Here is a 16466-nt window from a genome sequence, read left to right on the forward strand (position 1 = left end):
TTCAAAGTACCCTTTTCAGACCAATTTGAATTTGAATAATGGATTAAACATAGCTGTCACGCTGAAATAATCTGTTCACTAAATTGCTAAAAAATCATTTTGGGGGTTTCCTATTCAGTGGAGTTCAGGGTATAGATCAACATGCATAAAATTCATTAAGTATTCAATGAAGGAACAAGCAAAAGCAAGAGGAAAATTAAATCAGGATGCTGGGGACAAGTTTGCTAGCTATAAATTTTGGAACTTTTCTTAACATTAAATGTGAATTTATGGGGGTAAGTAACATTTTAGTGGAGAAAACTGTAACTGACAAACACTACAAATAAATTTTTTGCCTTTTTTTCTTTTTTTTTTTTTTTAGTTTTTGGGTCTTTTGAAAATTTTATACTTTTTTTGGTCTTTTAAGTGCTTAAATAATGTTGAATTATAATTAGCCGCACAAGTAAACAAGTTTTTTTTTCTGGCTCACTTCAATTTAGCCTGTTAAGGTTTATATCCTTTTATAGCCTCTTTACTGGTTTTACATGGTCCCATTCCCAGAGTAGACTACCTTAGTTTGCACTTGAAGGTAACACTTGTTGAAACTACATGACAGAAACAGGTTGCAGAGGTGGGCAAGGGGAACCATGTCCCTCTTGCCTTGATAAATCAGTGCCACACACAGAACCCACGTTTTCTGAAGCACTATCTTCATTATAGAGCCGCTTGATTCCATCATAGAAATCATCCACTTCCATTTCCTCTACTTTGCGTTTAGCAGAGGTATGTTTGCACCCACTGGCAGCTGGGAGATGATGGCAGAAGGCTGCTGTACTTCTGACTGGCACTTCTGGTTTGCTGTTGTCCTTGGAGAAGTCTGGGCCTGGGACAGAGGAGGGATGTAATCTGAACACTCCTTTGTCACAGGTCACCAGGGTGTGCTTGAGGGGACGGTAGACATAAACGGAATTTAGAGGCAGAGAAGACTGCAGAGTAGAAAGGTGATGTGCCACAAACTCCCGACAGTGGATCAACTGGGAGCTATCCATCTGTGCTTTCTGAAGCAATTCAATTGTAAGAGAGAGCCAATCAGGAATAAGTTTCTCCATTTCCAAACTAACCATGGCCAGAGCAAGCATAGATCCTTTGAACTGCAAAAGTTGATTGCAGGCCATACACTTAAGTAGTTGCTTGGTAAGGGCCGCCAAATGTTGGGATGGGCTCAGTTTGGGCAAACTGAAGAGTAACTGAGGCCTAGTTGACAAATGTGAAGAAAATCCAATGGTGTAGCTGTGTGAAGATCCCAATTCAGCTTATCCAGAATAATTCTCTCCATTCTCAGAATTTCAGAGGAAGAACATCCACAGAAACTGTCTCTTGCCAATACCTTCAGTACTGGAATTCTCTCATCCTCCTCAACAGTCTTGGCAGCTAGGAAAAAACAGCTGATTGCAATACAACTCAAGTATTTTGGGTGAGCCTTTACAGTAGCTAAAAACCTGTCCAAAAGACTGCTAGCCAGGGCAAACGTTTCTGGGTAAAGGTTGAATTGGTACTTGAGTTTGGCCAACCACTGAATCACTTCATCTCTCTGGGATGGGGAAACATTCTGATTTGTAGGCGTTTTGGGCACATTCACCTTCCACATCTGGGCTTCCCTAGAGATTGCCTTTTCCAACAGGAAAGACAATCTCTGGTTTTCCAAAGATCCTGGAAACTTCATGATATCCTTTGAAACTCCCTGCCACCCAGCTTAATACAGCTATCTTCTCCTCCTCTTCCTCCTCCTCCTCCCCGGCAAAGCTGTAGGCCTCACAGTGGTGACGCGAGGTCATCCGCGGGCCCGTTACCACTTCATTTTCCTCAGCGCGCGGCGGCGGGGCGCGCGGGACGAGGACCCGGCCAACTGAGGAGGAAGAAGAGGGGGAACCGGGAGGGGGGACGCGGGCCCTGGGGCTCAAGCAGAACGAACGGCTGGGGCCGGTGGGTCGATCAGCGAATTAGTTCCATGATGATCCTAGACCTGAGGCCGCCACCGCCGGTCCCACTCCTCCAAGCGCCGCCGCTTGTGCCCGGGTGGGAAGGGGGCTCCCTCTCGCCATAGGGCGGCGGGGGCCGGGGAGAGGCGGGAGGGGAGACTGGCTCTGCCCCTGCCCGGAGAAAGAGCCTCCGAGAGGAAATGGTGAAAAGGGGGAAGGGGAAAAAAGGAAAAAAAAAAAAAAAAAATAGGAAGGGGAGGGGGGGAATAAGAAAAAGCGAGACAGAAGCGCTGCCGCGTCCGCTCGCAGGGAAGGCTGGGGAAGGAGGGGCCACAGTAATCTTTTCAAGTGTCAAGAGCTAAAACAGGGATTTTATAATTACATTTGGTTATTAGGACTCAGCAGGAACGAAGTTTTCATTATTATTATAGTAGAGCTTTAAATTCCTAAATTGAGGATGCAGTGCATGCTCCAGTTGGTGGTAGAAAGGGGCAGAGCAAAAAATAAATGTAAATAAATATTTTGTGAATAAAAAGAACCTCCTCCCAGCCAAAACCCAAGTAAATATGTAAACCAACTTCATTCCATTGGGGCCCCAGAGATGTTCTCCTTCAGTTTAGCAGGGAGACATGTTTAGATCATGTGTTTATCGTCGTCAAAGGTGATCCTACTGGAAGCTGCTATATGACGTGCTGTGTATGAACAAACTTTGAACACAATGCACGTGTGCACATTTTGAAAGTTTCTCACCCTCACTAGCATTTGCTTCTGAAGCATTCTGGTTACTTCGAATGATAATTCCTTTGGAGACATTCTTTTTAAATGTATATTTAAAGAAAAGTATTTTTTCTGTGTAATAAATGCTCCATGTATGTTTGATTTAGTTTCCTTGGCTGCTCAAGCAAATACCATGGAATGGGTTGGCTTAAACAACAGGAGTTTATTAGCTCACAGTTTTGAGGCTGGAAGAATTCCAAATCAAGGCGATGCTTTCTCCCGAAGACTGTAGTGTTCTGGGGCTGGCTGCCAGTGATCCTTGGTCCTTAGCTTTTCTGTCACATGGCAGTGCACACGGTGGCCTCTCACTTCTCTTCTGGGTTCCATTGATTTTAGCTCCTGGCTGCTTCCTCTGTGGCTTTCTCTCATCTGTCTGAATTTCATTCTGCTTATAAAGGACTCCAGTAATAGGACTAAGACCCATCCTGATGGAGGTGGGCCACACCCTAACTGAAGGAACCTCATAAAAAAGTCCTTTTTACAATGGGTTCACACCCACAGGAATGGATTCAGGTTAAGAACATGTTTTTCTGGGGTACATACAGCTCCAAACCACCACAGTCCGCCCTTTGGACCCCCAAAAGACATGTTCTTTCTACGTGCAAAATACATTAATTCCATCACAGTGTCCCGGAGCCTTAAGTCATTTCAGAAACAATGCTGCAGACAAAGCCACATCCCCGTAGGTTCTGGGTGTGGTCTGTGCTGGGGCACAATTCCCCTGCCTCTGAGGACCTGGGAAATCCAGAGACCAAGTCATCTGATTCCGGTGGAGGGACAGGCAGAGGATCGACGTTCCTGTTCCCATAGGAAGAGATTGGAAGGACAACGGGGTCACGGGTCTCCAACAATTCCGAAACCCTGCAGCGCAAACGCCATTGGATTTCACAGGCTGAGAGTCATCTAGGGAACGCCGACTTGTCCTCCAGGCCCGATGGCACAGTGGTCCTGCCCCTTCCAGGCACTCGCGCTTGCCGTGCTCTCTCAGAACACTGGGGTGAAGGCTCTGCCCTCCCCAAGCATTGGCAGGGGCCAGGCTGTCCCTGAGCGCCGGGACAAAGGTCTGTAAAGCCCATTTGAAGGTGCACAATCAGAGTTTCTTGGACCTGGGAATTTAGAGAGGAACTGTTCCCCTTACTACTTCTGTTTGCTTTATCTGTAGACCATTATCAACTGTATAAGAAATCACATCCTCTTAGAACTGACTTTGAGTTGGCGTTTCCATTCATTAGAAAAGCGTTAACACTCTTGCAAATATTTATCTACCAGAAAGTGTTCTGGTTTTAAAGTTAACACCACAAAATCAAAGCCCTGTTTGGTTCAGTCTCTGTTCATTCAAATTAAAGCAAGTGCATTTTGGCATCTACTGGGAATGAATTTCCCTTCTCTGATGCTTAAGTTTTATAAAATTATTTTAGAGAATTACAAAATACCTATTACATTGTTCAATTCACCACATGTCATGGCTGGCAAAGGCTCAGGTAATTTAGATGCTTGTAATTTTCTAAATGGTATTATGCTTTTAAACTGTACCTTGGGGTCTAAATTCACATTAACTAATTGACAAAAAATTATAGATAATTTTATTCGAGGCAACGGAAAGGGGCATGATTGTGGCAGGCGTGATAAAACATCCCTTAAATAAAGGGAATTGAGATCCCCAGAGCACAGGCTCAATTACGCCAACTACCACTAGTTAAAGACTAGTTTTAACACCGCTAGTTTGTCTGTCATTAAAGGCCAGTTAAAGAAATACCGTCTGACTGTATAGTTAGGACCTCACGCTCTATAGGAAGGATTGCCTCAAGTTCCCTGGGAATCAGCGTGGCAACACACACACACACACACACTCTCACATTCTCTACTTGAATTAAGAAACAGCTCCATCAGTAATTCCTGAGATGAAAATAGTCCCGTTCACAGTCCTTTAAAATATGAATCAGTTCACTTCACAACCTTCCCAAGATCGCCAAAGGGGACATGATGCTCAGTGAAAGAAACAGAGGGTTTCAGGGCCATCTCTTCAATATTGAAAAATTAGTGGTGGAGCTTTGGGATCCTGTGCTTCTCAGGAATGTAGCTGCGGCTCTCCTCCTTGGCTGTATTTGAGGACTACCTGGAGAGGCTGTGAAAACTCCCCAGGCCCAGAGCACACCTTAGATCAGTTATGTCGCTCTCTGGGGCCAGAGCCCAGTCATCATGTTTTCTGATTCCCCAGCTGGCTTGGAAGAGCACCCACGTTGAGAAGGACTCTAATAGGTATTTTAGAACTCCACTGCTGACAAGGCTGTGCCCAAATGGAGCATCACTAAGTTCTAGAAATGTCTCAACGCTGACAAGAAAAGGCATAGTATTGCATAGTACACAATGGAAAAAGAAATTGACCACAAATTTGATTGTGTAGATTTCATTGACAGACTCACCCTGTGTTATGGGTTGACTCACCCCCCCCCCCGCCAAAGTCATGTTCACATCCTAATCCCCAGTCCTGTGGGTGTGAACCCATTTGTAAATAGGATCTTTGAGGATGTTATTAGTGAAGGTGAGGCCAAACTGAACGAGGGCGGACCTTCATCCAGAATGACCAGACTCCTTCTAAGCAGACAGAATTTGGACACAGGAGTAGGCAACAGAAGGAGGCAGACGCCACGTGACGGAGGTAAAGACTGAGTTACGGATTCCTGGCACGTGACCACCAACCCCATGGACTTCAGAGAAAGCAGAGCCTGCCGACGCCTTGATTTTGGACTTCAAGCCTCTAAAACTGAGATGGTAAATTTCTGTTGTTCAAGCCAAGTAGTGTGTAGTACTTTGTTGCAGCAGCCCTGACAAGCTAAGACACTTGGGGTCTGGCTAACCTACCATAACGGGTTTGTAAATTGCTTAGCTCAGCAATAAACATTCACTCCATTTCACCCAGTGTGGGAGAGGCTGGAAGTACACAAGTTATTTAGCCATTGGTGATGCTTCTCCATCCAAAAGAAAACATGTGGGTGGAGGGGACTTCTATCTATGGAGCTCATCCCTGAGATAGGCACCCAGTTAAAAACTAAAAGTGTTAGGCAAAGTCCTCAATTGCACCGTTAGGAAGACAGAGGATCTTTGGTGATTACAAAATTCAGCAGGACTGAAAATGGAACAAGGCAACTCTACATGTTTTTCCAGTACTTTTAGTACCAGATGGTACGATTTGATGGAAGAGAAGGGATCATGATGGATTCAAACATCTTTATGTCCCCCAAAGGTCCTAAGGTGTGTTATGAGAATGTTGAGCATCTTCATTTTCTGACGTATTAAGGAAATTTTCAAACCTACAGAGAAGTTGAAAGAATTGGGCAACAAATACCCATACATCCATCCATTGCCTTGAGCAGGGCTTGACACACTTTTCCTGTAAAGGGCAGAGAGTAAGTTTTTTAGGCTTCGTGGACTAAGAGGCAAAATCGAGCAACTCTTCTCGCCGAAAGGCTAATAGTCTTTTTTATATTTTATATTTACAAATGTGTGAACCATTCTTATCTTGTGGGTCATACAAAACCAGGCAAGGGGCCGGATTTGGCCTGCGTGCTGTCGTTTGCCAACCCCTGACCAAAGTTGCTCATCGAACATTTTGCTCCATTTGCTCTTTGCGTGCCTCGCCTTCTCTCCATCTCCTTGTGTTGGACATCTTCCCAACAGCCAGAAGTTAACAGTTAAAATCAAAAAAGGTATCTGAAACAGAAAGAAAAGAAAAAAGGAAGGGATCTATCTTCTCTGTACATAACAAAGGGTAACATTAACAGGATAAAATGCTCTAGGTTAAAGGATAGCTTGATAAATCTTCATCCTTGGCATGATGTCTCTGTACTTTAGGAATCTTTAAGCTTTACCATGTGTTGGTTTTATCTTTAAGGTTTTCATTGATAGAATATATAATTATATATTGATAGAATATAAAATTCTGTTACAAAAATATAATATAAAATTGTAGCTAAATCAAAACCTAAAATGGCCTCTCCTCCATGTATGTGATGTAGTGACTCGAAGCTTTCAAAATGCTTCTCCGAGGAATTACATTGCTTTTTCTAGCCACGGCTCTGAAGCAGCTTCTCTCCCCCGACCCCCGTGGTCTCCACCCTCTGTTTCAGATAAAGACCATTTTGAGCGGCTTCATCATAAGGGGCTACTTGGGAAAGTGGACCTTGCTGATCAAGACTGTCACCCTGGTGCTGGTCGTGTCGTCAGGCCTGAGCCTGGGGAAAGAAGGGCCCTTGGTGCACGTGGCTTGTTGCTGCGGCAACTTCTTCAGCAGCCTTTTCTCCAAGTACAGCAAGAACGAGGGCAAGAGGCGCGAGGTGAGTTGGGGCTCCGCTTCCAGCTGCACTGGGCACCCCCTCCTCCCAGCTCACCTGCGTGTTTCTCCCCATGCAGGGGCTTTGGGCTCACCTCAGCTGTCTGCCTTCCAGGTGTTGTCCGCTGCAGCTGCGGCCGGGGTCTCTGTGGCCTTTGGTGCTCCCATCGGGGGCGTGCTCTTCAGCCTGGAAGAGGTGAGCGCCAGCAGCTGGGGGAGTGGGGGTTTTCGGAGGGTGACGAGCCCGTGGATGGCTGGCATGGCAGCAGCCCCCTGCTCCAGTCCTCGGAGGGCCAGATTCAGAGAAGTATTGAATCAGATTCCTGCAGTTCATTGAGAAGCCACAACAGCCACCATCAAATATGTCTTTTCAAGTATTGTTTTTAAAACTGCCAAGAGAATTTTTTTTTTTTGAGATTTACAGTGTCTTCCCTCATTCTCATAAACCAACGTCAGCGTTTTTGTTTTTCGCAACACAGATGGATCTCTTCCAGAGGTTGGCAAACTTCTCCTGTGCAGGGCCAGTGTGCCAGTTTGAGTGTATTGTGTCCCCCAGATGTCATTATCTTTGTAGTCTTGTGTGGGGCAGAAGTTTTGGTGATGGTTGGATTTGCTTGGAATGTGCCCCACCCAGCTGTGGGCAATGATTCTGATGAGATGTTCCCATGGAGGCGTGGCCCCGCCCATTCAGGGTGGGCCCTTATCGGTGGAGCTATATAAATGAGCTGACTCGGGGGGGGGGGGGGGAAGGGAGTGCAGCTGGGAGTGATGTTTTGAAGAGAAGCAAGCTTGCTGGAGAGGAACGTCCTGGGAGAAAGCCATTTTGAGGCCGGAGCTTTGGAGCAGATGCCAGCTGCCTTCCTAGCTAACAGAGGTTTTCCGGAGGCCATTGGCCATCCTCCGGTGAGGGTACCCGATTGCTGATGTGTTGCCTTGGACGCTTTGTGGCCTTAAGACTGTAACTGTGTAGCGAAATAAATCCCCGTTTTATAAAAGCCAATCCATCTCTGGTGTTTTGCATTCTGCAGCATTAGCAAACTAGGACAGATTTTGGTACCAGGAGTGGGGTGCTTTTGCTGCTGAGTTTGCAAATACCAAACATGTTGGAGTGGCTTTTTAAATCGATAAGGCGGAGTTTCTGGAAGAGTTGTGAGGAGCTTGATAGAAAAGGCCAAAACTGCTTTGAAGAGACTGTTTGTGGAAATATGGACTCTAGAGATACTTCTGATGAGGACTTGAGCAGAAATGATGAATGTGTTGTTGCAAACTGGAAGAAAGGTGATCCTTGTTTTAAAGTGGCAGAGAATTTGGCAAAATTGAGTCCTGGTGTCAGATGGAAGGAAGAATTTAAAAGTGACAACCTGGAATACTTAGCTGAGGAGATCTCCAGACTACGTGTGGAGGACATATCCTGGCTTCTCCTTGCAGCTTATAGTAAAATGCGAGCAGAGAGAGATAAACTTAGAACTGAACTCTTGGGTTCCAAGAAACCAGAAACTGATGGCTTGGAAAATTACGGGCTTCCAGGGGGTGGAATCCCAGAAGCTACAGCCCAACGTGAGGATGTAACCAAACATGGAACCCAGCCGCCATTTCAGTACAAGCCAAGATTGGAAAAGGAGTTAAGCAGAAAGGATTTGTGGAAAATCCTATTGTCTGATGGCTTTGACCCCTGTGTGCTTCATGCAAAGCCAACAGAATTTTTGCGAGATCTTTATAGACAGAGCCATTGCCGGTCTGGACTGGAGGAGACAGACAAGGAAAAAATTAAAGGAAAAATCTCTTCAAAGACAGAGCCATGGAGGTTGAGGTCTGGAGTCAGGAGGTCTAGGGCTGAGAGAGCGGAGCAGCCCACACGCAGGGAAAGGGTGAGTTTGCCCTGGAGGTCGAGGGCAGGCCTTCCGCCTCGTTGCTCAGGAAATGTCCTGCCACCCCAAGCCCCAAAGAGGGTGGAGCACATTCCCAGGGAATTGGGGAGAGCCTGGCTGCCACCACACTGTTCTGAAGGGGTTGAGCGTGTGTCCCGGAGATGGAAGGGAATCCGGGAGCTGCCCCGATGTTTGAGGAGGGTGGGGCCGAGAAGGTGGTCTCCCCAATGTGTGGATATGTTGGAGCACTCACCTAAGTGTTTGGAGAGGAAAGGGCTGCCGAAAAGGCCCTTAGGAAGGGTTAGGCTCCCGCTCTCTCAAGCCCCAAGGATGCAGCGTTGTTTTGTTAATGACTCTCAGACTTTGAAATCTAATGGAGTTTGTCCTGCAGGTTTTAGGAACTGTTTTGCTCCTGTTAACCCTGTTTTCCTTACTGTTTCTCCTTATGGCAATGGAAATGTTTATCCTATGAATGTCTCTCCTTTGTATATTGGAAGCACATAACTTGTTCTAGGTTCACAGATCCACAGCTAGAGGGGAATTATGCCTTAGAACTGACCAAGCCTAAACTGATTTTGATGGGATTTTGTACTTAACTTTTGTTACTGAAATGATTTAAGTTTTTGTGAAATGAATGTATTTTGTATTTGGAAAGATAATGCCATTTTGGGTTCCAGGGGGTGGAATGTGCCAGTTTGAGTGTATTGTGTCCCCCAGATGTCATTATCTTTGTAGTCTTGTGTGGGGCAGAAGTTTTGGTGATGGTTGGATTTGCTTGGAATGTGCCCCACCCAGCTGTGGGCAATGATTCTGATGAGATGTTCCCATGGAGGCGTGGCCCCGCCCATTCAGGGTGGGCCCTTATCGGTGGAGCTATATAAATGAGCTGACTGGGGGGGGGGGGAAGGGAGTGCAGCTGGGAGTGATGTTTTGAAGAGAAGCAAGCTTGCTGGAGAGGAACGTCCTGGGAGAAAGCCATTTTGAGGCCGGAGCTTTGGAGCAGATGCCAGCTGCCTTCCTAGCTAACAGAGGTTTTCCGGAGGCCATTGGCCATCCTCCGGTGAGGGTACCCGATTGCTGATGTGTTGCCTTGGACGCTTTGTGGCCTTAAGACTGTAACTGTGTAGCGAAATAAATCCCCGTTTTATAAAAGCCAATCCATCTCTGGTGTTTTGCATTCTGCAGCATTAGCAAACTAGGACAGCCAGAGAGGACATATTTTTGGCCTGGTGGGCCCCACAGTCTCTGTGCCCTCTGAGCCGCTGTGGGCCACACGCCAAGGAGTGGCATGGCCTGTGCCATTCAAACTCTCTTAATGGACACCGAGACTTGAATTTCGTATGATTTTCATGTGTTACAAACTATTCTCCTTTCCTTTCCAGCCATTTAGAAATGTAAAAACCACTGTTAGCTCATGAGCTGCACAAAAATATTTGGCGGGCTGGAATTCGTCTGTGGGCTGGAATTTGCTGACCCCTGATATATTCGGTCATTTGTAGCATCAAATCCAGAGGTTTCATTGCTTTTAGGAGGGTCTCAGTACCATCAACAAAATCAGGAGTCAACACTTTCCTTTTTCTTAAAAAAAAAAAAAGTCTCAATCTAATCTTGATCAGTGCCCATTCTACCTTTTGACATTTTTAGATATTTTTGTTGGTGTGTTTGGTCATAATTAAACCTGGTTTATGCACTAGGTTCTGCCCACCTTTGGCCTGAGAATGGGTCTTTGGTGGCAGGCGCTAGCAGGTGGCCGACCCGGGGCCGGGGCTCACAGCAGCTCTCCTCGGGTCTGCATCTAACGTCCTGTTTGTCCGTCCTAGGTCAGTTACTACTTCCCCTTGAAGACCCTGTGGAGGTCGTTTTTCGCGGCACTGGTGGCGGCCTTCACCCTACGCTCCATCAACCCCTTTGGGAACAGCCGCCTGGTTCTCTTTTACGTGGAGTACCACACGCCCTGGTACATGGCCGAGCTCTTCCCCTTCATCCTGCTTGGCGTCTTCGGGGGCTTGTGGGGCACATTCTTCATCCGCTGTAACATTGCCTGGTGCAGGCGGCGCAAGAGCACCAAGCTGGGCAAGTACCCGGTGCTGGAGGTCATCATGGTGACCGCCGTCACCGCAATCGTCGCGTACCCCAACCCCTACACGCGCCAGAGCACCAGCGAGCTCATTTCAGAGCTCTTCAATGACTGTGGGGCCCTCGAGTCCTCCCAGCTCTGTGACTACGTCAATGACCCCAACATGACCAGGCCCGTGGACGACATTCCAGACCGGCCGGCCGGGCTCGGCGTTTACACAGCCATGTGGCAGCTGGCCCTGGCGCTCATCTTCAAAATCGTCATCACCATATTTACTTTTGGCATGAAGGTGAGTGAAGGGAAGAAGGATGGTGGGGGCTGGGGCAGGTGGCGCAACCCATGCCCTTCTAGAGACTGACTTTTGTTATGTTTTCTCGTGTGCTGGGCCCTTGGGAGTCTTTACTTATTTTTTTTTTAAATCTCACAGCAATCCCATGAAGCAGAGATTTTGATCCCATTTCACAAGTGAGGAAGCTCAGGCTTAGAGAGCTTCAGGGGCTGCATCAGCCCCACAGGTTATGGGAGGCAGAGCTGGGAATTGAACCTGCTTTTTCATCCTGTTCCCAGAACAGGTGGTGCCCACAGGTTCACCTGCTGGCTGGGTGGTGCCAGGTGGTGGACAGAGCCCAGATGGTTCAGTTCCCGTGCACTGAGCCTCACCCGTGTCCCAGGACCCCTGCTAAGCCCCAAGGATGCAGGCCCCCAAACAGCGACCTGGCCCTTGAGAGCACACCACTGTGGGGCGCCACAGAGGCCACCAGTCCCGTGCCTGTGGCTGTACGCTGCACAGTGGGGTACGGACAGCGGCCGAGCTGATTGGGCACAGCTGGCCACCGCGCAATGCTTCCCTGCACACCTTCCCTCCTGCCGGGCAGCTCACCGGATGCGACAGGCTTTCGTTAGTCTTGGTGCTAAAGCCAGGGGGAAGGCAGTTTCTTTTTTTTTTAACTTGTCTTTTGGAACATTGTGTTCAAATCGGTTCAGACATACTCTGACAGCTCCTCATAAAGAGCTTTCTCTAAGGGAACCTGACATTATTATTGCCTTTAAAAAAAAAATTGAGTTGAAATTCACATAACGTGAAAATAGCCATTTTCAAGTGTACATTTCAGTGGCACTCAGTACGTTCACCATGCTGCGCGGCCACCACCTCTGCCTAGTTCCAAAATATTTTCATCACCCCCAGATAAACCCTGTAGCCACTAGCAGTCCCTCCCCATTCCCTCCTCCCGCCAGCCCCTGCAACCACTAATGTGTATCCTGTCTCTTATGGATTTGCCAATTCTGGAGATTTCATATAAATGGAATCATACAGTCTGTGGTCTTTTGTGTCTGGCTTCTTTCACTGAGCACACTGTTCTCAAGGTTCGTCATGTTGAAGCATGTTCCAGGACTTCAGGCCTTTTTACAGCTGAATAATATTCAATCATATGGAGAGACCACAGCTTATTTATCCATTCATCCGTCGATGGACACTTGGGTTGCTTCCACCTTTGGCTATTGGGAATAGTGCTGCTGTCATTGATTTGTGTGTGTGCCCGTTTTAATTCAAGGATAACATTCATACAGAGAAGTGTACATTTGTGTAACCAGCCTCCAGGATCATTTCCAGAGAAACTCCTGTTGTGTTCCGTTACTATTATTTGAGGTGGTATTTTAAGGAATCGGTTCTTTTAAAAAAAGAAAACTGGGTATCTGAATGTGTAGTGGTCAAATAGGAGCTTGAATTTTTGCCTTAAGAGCAAGGGCTGGTGGACTTTACTAAACAGCTCACCATCCCTGATTGGTCATCTCCTGGCAAAGGGATTTATTTGTGAGTCTGTGGAAGAGGCTCACGGCATCTTTTTGTGCTTCGAGAGGTCTACTTGGGAGTTAATGGGGGCATTAAGCTGCTGGGGAGCAAGGGTAAGCTTGGCATTCTGGCTTGTTAGAGCTGCCATTATGCAAAATACCAGAAATGGATTGGCTTTTATAAAGGGGATTTATTAGGTTACAAATTTACAGTTCTAAGGCTATAAAAGTGTCCAAACTAAGGCATCATCAAGAGGATACCTTCACTGAAGGAAGGCCAATGGAGTCCAGAACACCTCTGTCAGCTGGGAAGGCACGTGGCTGGCGTCTGCTGGTCCTTTGCTCCCAGGTTGCATTTCAAAATGGCTTTCTCCAAAATGTCTCTAGGCTTCTCTCTTGGCTCCTCTCTCTCAGCAACTCTGAGTCCTTGCTTCTTTCTTCCAGGGTGTTTCTCTCTAAGTGTCTGGGGGTCTTCTCTTAGCTTCTCCACGGCAAACTCTGGGCTTCATCTCTTAGCTTAGCATCTCCAAACATCCTTCTGTCTGCATCTTCAAGCATCTCCAAGCATCAGCATCTTTGTTGGCTCTTGAGCTCTCTTAAGGACTCCAGTGAACTAATTAAGACCCACCCTGAATGGGTGGGGTCCACACCTCCATGGAAATAATTTGATCAAAGATCTCACCCACAGTTGGGTGGGTCACATGGATCCTGGCTCTTCTGGGGTCCAAAACAGTTTCAAACCGCCATGCTTGGAAAGGAAGGGTGTCCTAAAGAACGTCCCAGTCACTAGAAATCACACACGAGGATCCAAACCTAACTTCAGTTAGATTACAGACCTGATTCCATCCTCAAATCGACAACAGCCTGGGGCAGACGGAAATGGAGTTTCTGCTCAGGATCGGTGATCCCATGTGATCTCAGTGAACACGGAGAGTCAGATGTGTTCTGTGGCACATATATGATCGCTAGGAAATGTGTTTTCACCCAGCAAAATATAAAACAGGCGACCACCAAGATCTTTTTGTTTACATGGTCAATTTCTTTGCTGCCTCTGACCTGGCTTTAAGTGTTCAGTGTGCTTTCAGGAAAATGGGCTTTGTTGGGAAGAGGGACTGTGTCCCCTGCCTCTGACAGGCGTACAGCTGCCATGTATTAAAGAGGATGGGAAGCCCTTGAAATGCTTTTCGGGAGATCTATGGTGGCTGCATTCAGTTTCTTTATTTCACCCGTGAGCAGGAGCAGGCCTTTCTTTCCCACTTCCATGCTGTGGCTTGACATTTAATTTTAAAAGCCAACGTGAATGACATGGCAAGGGGAGAGGTAAAGTGGCGAGTGTCTCCAGTGACACATGCTCCCTTTGAATGTTATTTGCAGCAGGGTTTATCATTCTTTAATCCGCACCAGGCAAACCGGGCCAGCTTTTGAAGGAGTGGAAATGAAAGTGTAAAATTGCACTTTCTCTGAGTTATAGTCGGTATCTGACCAAGCAGGTAAAATCCCTTGTGCCCCCTTTTCCCGGCAGACCCGATTTGAAGACTAGAGATAAATGTGAGCTCATTGAGGGGGGCCGTGTTTACCGGGCTCTGTGGAGTGGGCACTGGGCCTCCTTCTCTCATGCCGCTTTTCTGTGTGCCCCCCCAGATCCCTTCGGGCCTCTTCATCCCCAGCATGGCCGTGGGGGCCATGGCGGGCCGGATGGTGGGCGTGGGTGTGGAGCAGCTGGCCTACCACCACCACGACTGGATCATCTTCAGGAACTGGTGCAGGCCCGGCGCGGACTGCGTCACACCGGGACTTTATGCGATGGTGGGAGCTGCAGCCTGCCTAGGTACGACCCCAAGCAGGGCGGGCGTGGGGCGCAGGGGCAGGTGAGATCGAGCAGACCACAAAGTCCAAGCTGGCACAGAGGACTGGCAGGAAGGAGGACATGGACTCGAGTGTTTGCATTACTCAGAATCGGCTGGGTGGTGCTGCTGCCCCAAGAAACCCCTGAAATTTCAGAGCCTTAGCACACCAAAGGCTTGTTTCTTGCTTTGGGCATCTCTGTCTCGAGCTCCATCTCTCTTTAGCTCTATCTAACGTGAGTTGGCAGAGGCCTCTTCTCCACCCAGTCATTCAGGAACCCAGGAGTCTCCACCAACATGTGGTTATATCAGCTGGAACTGTGGTTCTCAACCAGGGGTGCTCTCTGCATCCGGCAATGTCTGGAGACATTTTTGGTTGTCACAACTGAGAGGGAGGTACTCCTAGGCCAGGGGTGCTGCTAAACGTCCTACCATGCACCAGGACAGCCCCCGCCACAAAGAATGATGTGGCCTCAAGTGTCCCTAGCGCTGAGGTTGACAAGCCCTGGTCTAACCTCATTGGAACGTTAGGAGTCAGGATGGATTCTCCATTTGAATGCCAAGGGGCGCAAGTACCCCGGTAACAAGGGTGGCTGTGTTCCTTCCTTACAGCCCTAAAAATCTCTGCGGTTGTCCAGGAGGGAGCCACGCTAGCTGTGTCAGAAGCCAGCATAACCCACACAGAGCCACTCCCTAAAAAGGAAGTGGCCCTGGGTGAGTAGACAACCCAGGGTCCCTCCTGAGAGCAGAGCCTCCCGCTTGGATGTGACTTCCAGCTCCTTGATGGAAGGCAGGTCTGTTCCAGAGAGCCAAGAATGGGCGTTAGGGATGTCTCCTCGGACCAAATAAACATGTAGAAAATGTATAGCTTGTCAGTTTCCCCAGCCCACAGCCTCATGACAGTCCGGAGTTGAGCTTCAGAACTTTCCTCTTCTCTCCTGTTGCAGGCGGAGTTACCAGGATGACGGTGTCTCTGGTGGTCATCATGTTTGAGTTAACGGGTGGCCTGGAGTACATTGTGCCCTTGATGGCGGCAGCTGTCACCAGCAAGTGGGTGGCCGATGCCTTTGGGAAGGAAGGCATCTACGAGGCCCACATCCACTTAAACGGGTACCCGTTTCTGGATGTGAAGGATGAATTCACCCACCGCACGCTGGCCACCGACGTCATGCGGCCCCGGCGGGGGGAGCCCCCGCTCTCCGTGCTCACGCAGGACAGCATGACAGTGGAGGATGTGGAGACGCTCATCAAGGACACCGACTACAACGGCTTCCCCGTGGTGGTCTCCAGAGACTCCGAGCGCCTCATTGGGTTTGCCCAGAGGAGAGAACTGATTCTTGCAATAAGTGAGTAAAAGGGGAGGAAGCTCAGGTTTTCCTAAGTGACAAGCAGCAGCCTTTGTACCCCTCAAATTATCCAAGAAGTTATGGAGAATGTAGCAAGGTCTCTGGGCTTTAAGCCAGCATTTCTCAAGCTTTAATGCCTCTTTGTATCACCTTGGGATCTGGTTAAGCCGTAGAACCTGACTTCGTAGTTTCAGGGTGGGACCTGAGACTCTGCATTTCTCACAGACTCCCAGTTAATGCTGATGCTGCTGGTCCCCAAACGCACCGGGAGTAACAAGGGTTTAAGCCCAAGTCTTGGGACAGGCATTCTTGGCTTATCAAATGACCGTCATGTTGACAAGTGGCCTCCTGGGTCCAACTCCGCCAGGAGGCAAGCTGTGGCTACTGCCCCTGAAGCTGAGAAGGCAGAGAAGAGGTGGGCCTGGACTGGCCTCAGAGATGGGCTTTCGGGCAGGCCCCTGACCCCAGACACCTC

General features: G+C 48.1%; 2 protein-coding genes across 8 annotated transcripts in view; one reads left to right on the forward strand and one right to left on the reverse strand.

Annotated features, from left to right (window-relative positions):
- Positions 1 to 16466, forward strand: part of CLCN4 (chloride voltage-gated channel 4) — an 88330-nt gene that overhangs the window by 52571 nt on the left and 19293 nt on the right. For 5 of the 7 annotated variants that reach the window (XM_037822061.1, XM_037822062.1, XM_037822063.1 and 2 more), the window contains 5 exons: positions 6863 to 7069; positions 7181 to 7261; positions 10754 to 11299; positions 14443 to 14629; positions 15593 to 15991. In XM_037822061.1, the coding sequence (XP_037677989.1) occupies positions 6863 to 7069; positions 7181 to 7261; positions 10754 to 11299; positions 14443 to 14629; positions 15593 to 15991 (1420 nt within the window). The remainder of the gene's footprint in view (positions 1 to 6862; positions 7070 to 7180; positions 7262 to 10753; positions 11300 to 14442; positions 14630 to 15592; positions 15992 to 16466) is intronic. The other 2 variants (XM_037822064.1, XM_037822066.1) reach the window with 2 other exon arrangements.
- LOC119523301 (cyclin-I-like) lies at positions 301 to 2177 on the reverse strand. The gene is given in 3 exon segments (XM_037822068.1): positions 301 to 1243; positions 1246 to 1588; positions 1743 to 2177. Coding segments are annotated over 3 exon segments (1074 nt in total). The 5' UTR covers positions 1815 to 2177; the 3' UTR covers positions 301 to 584.

This window comes from Choloepus didactylus, chromosome X (genome assembly GCF_015220235.1).
Source record: "Choloepus didactylus isolate mChoDid1 chromosome X, mChoDid1.pri, whole genome shotgun sequence".
Classification (NCBI taxonomy): Eukaryota; Metazoa; Chordata; class Mammalia; order Pilosa; family Megalonychidae; genus Choloepus; species Choloepus didactylus.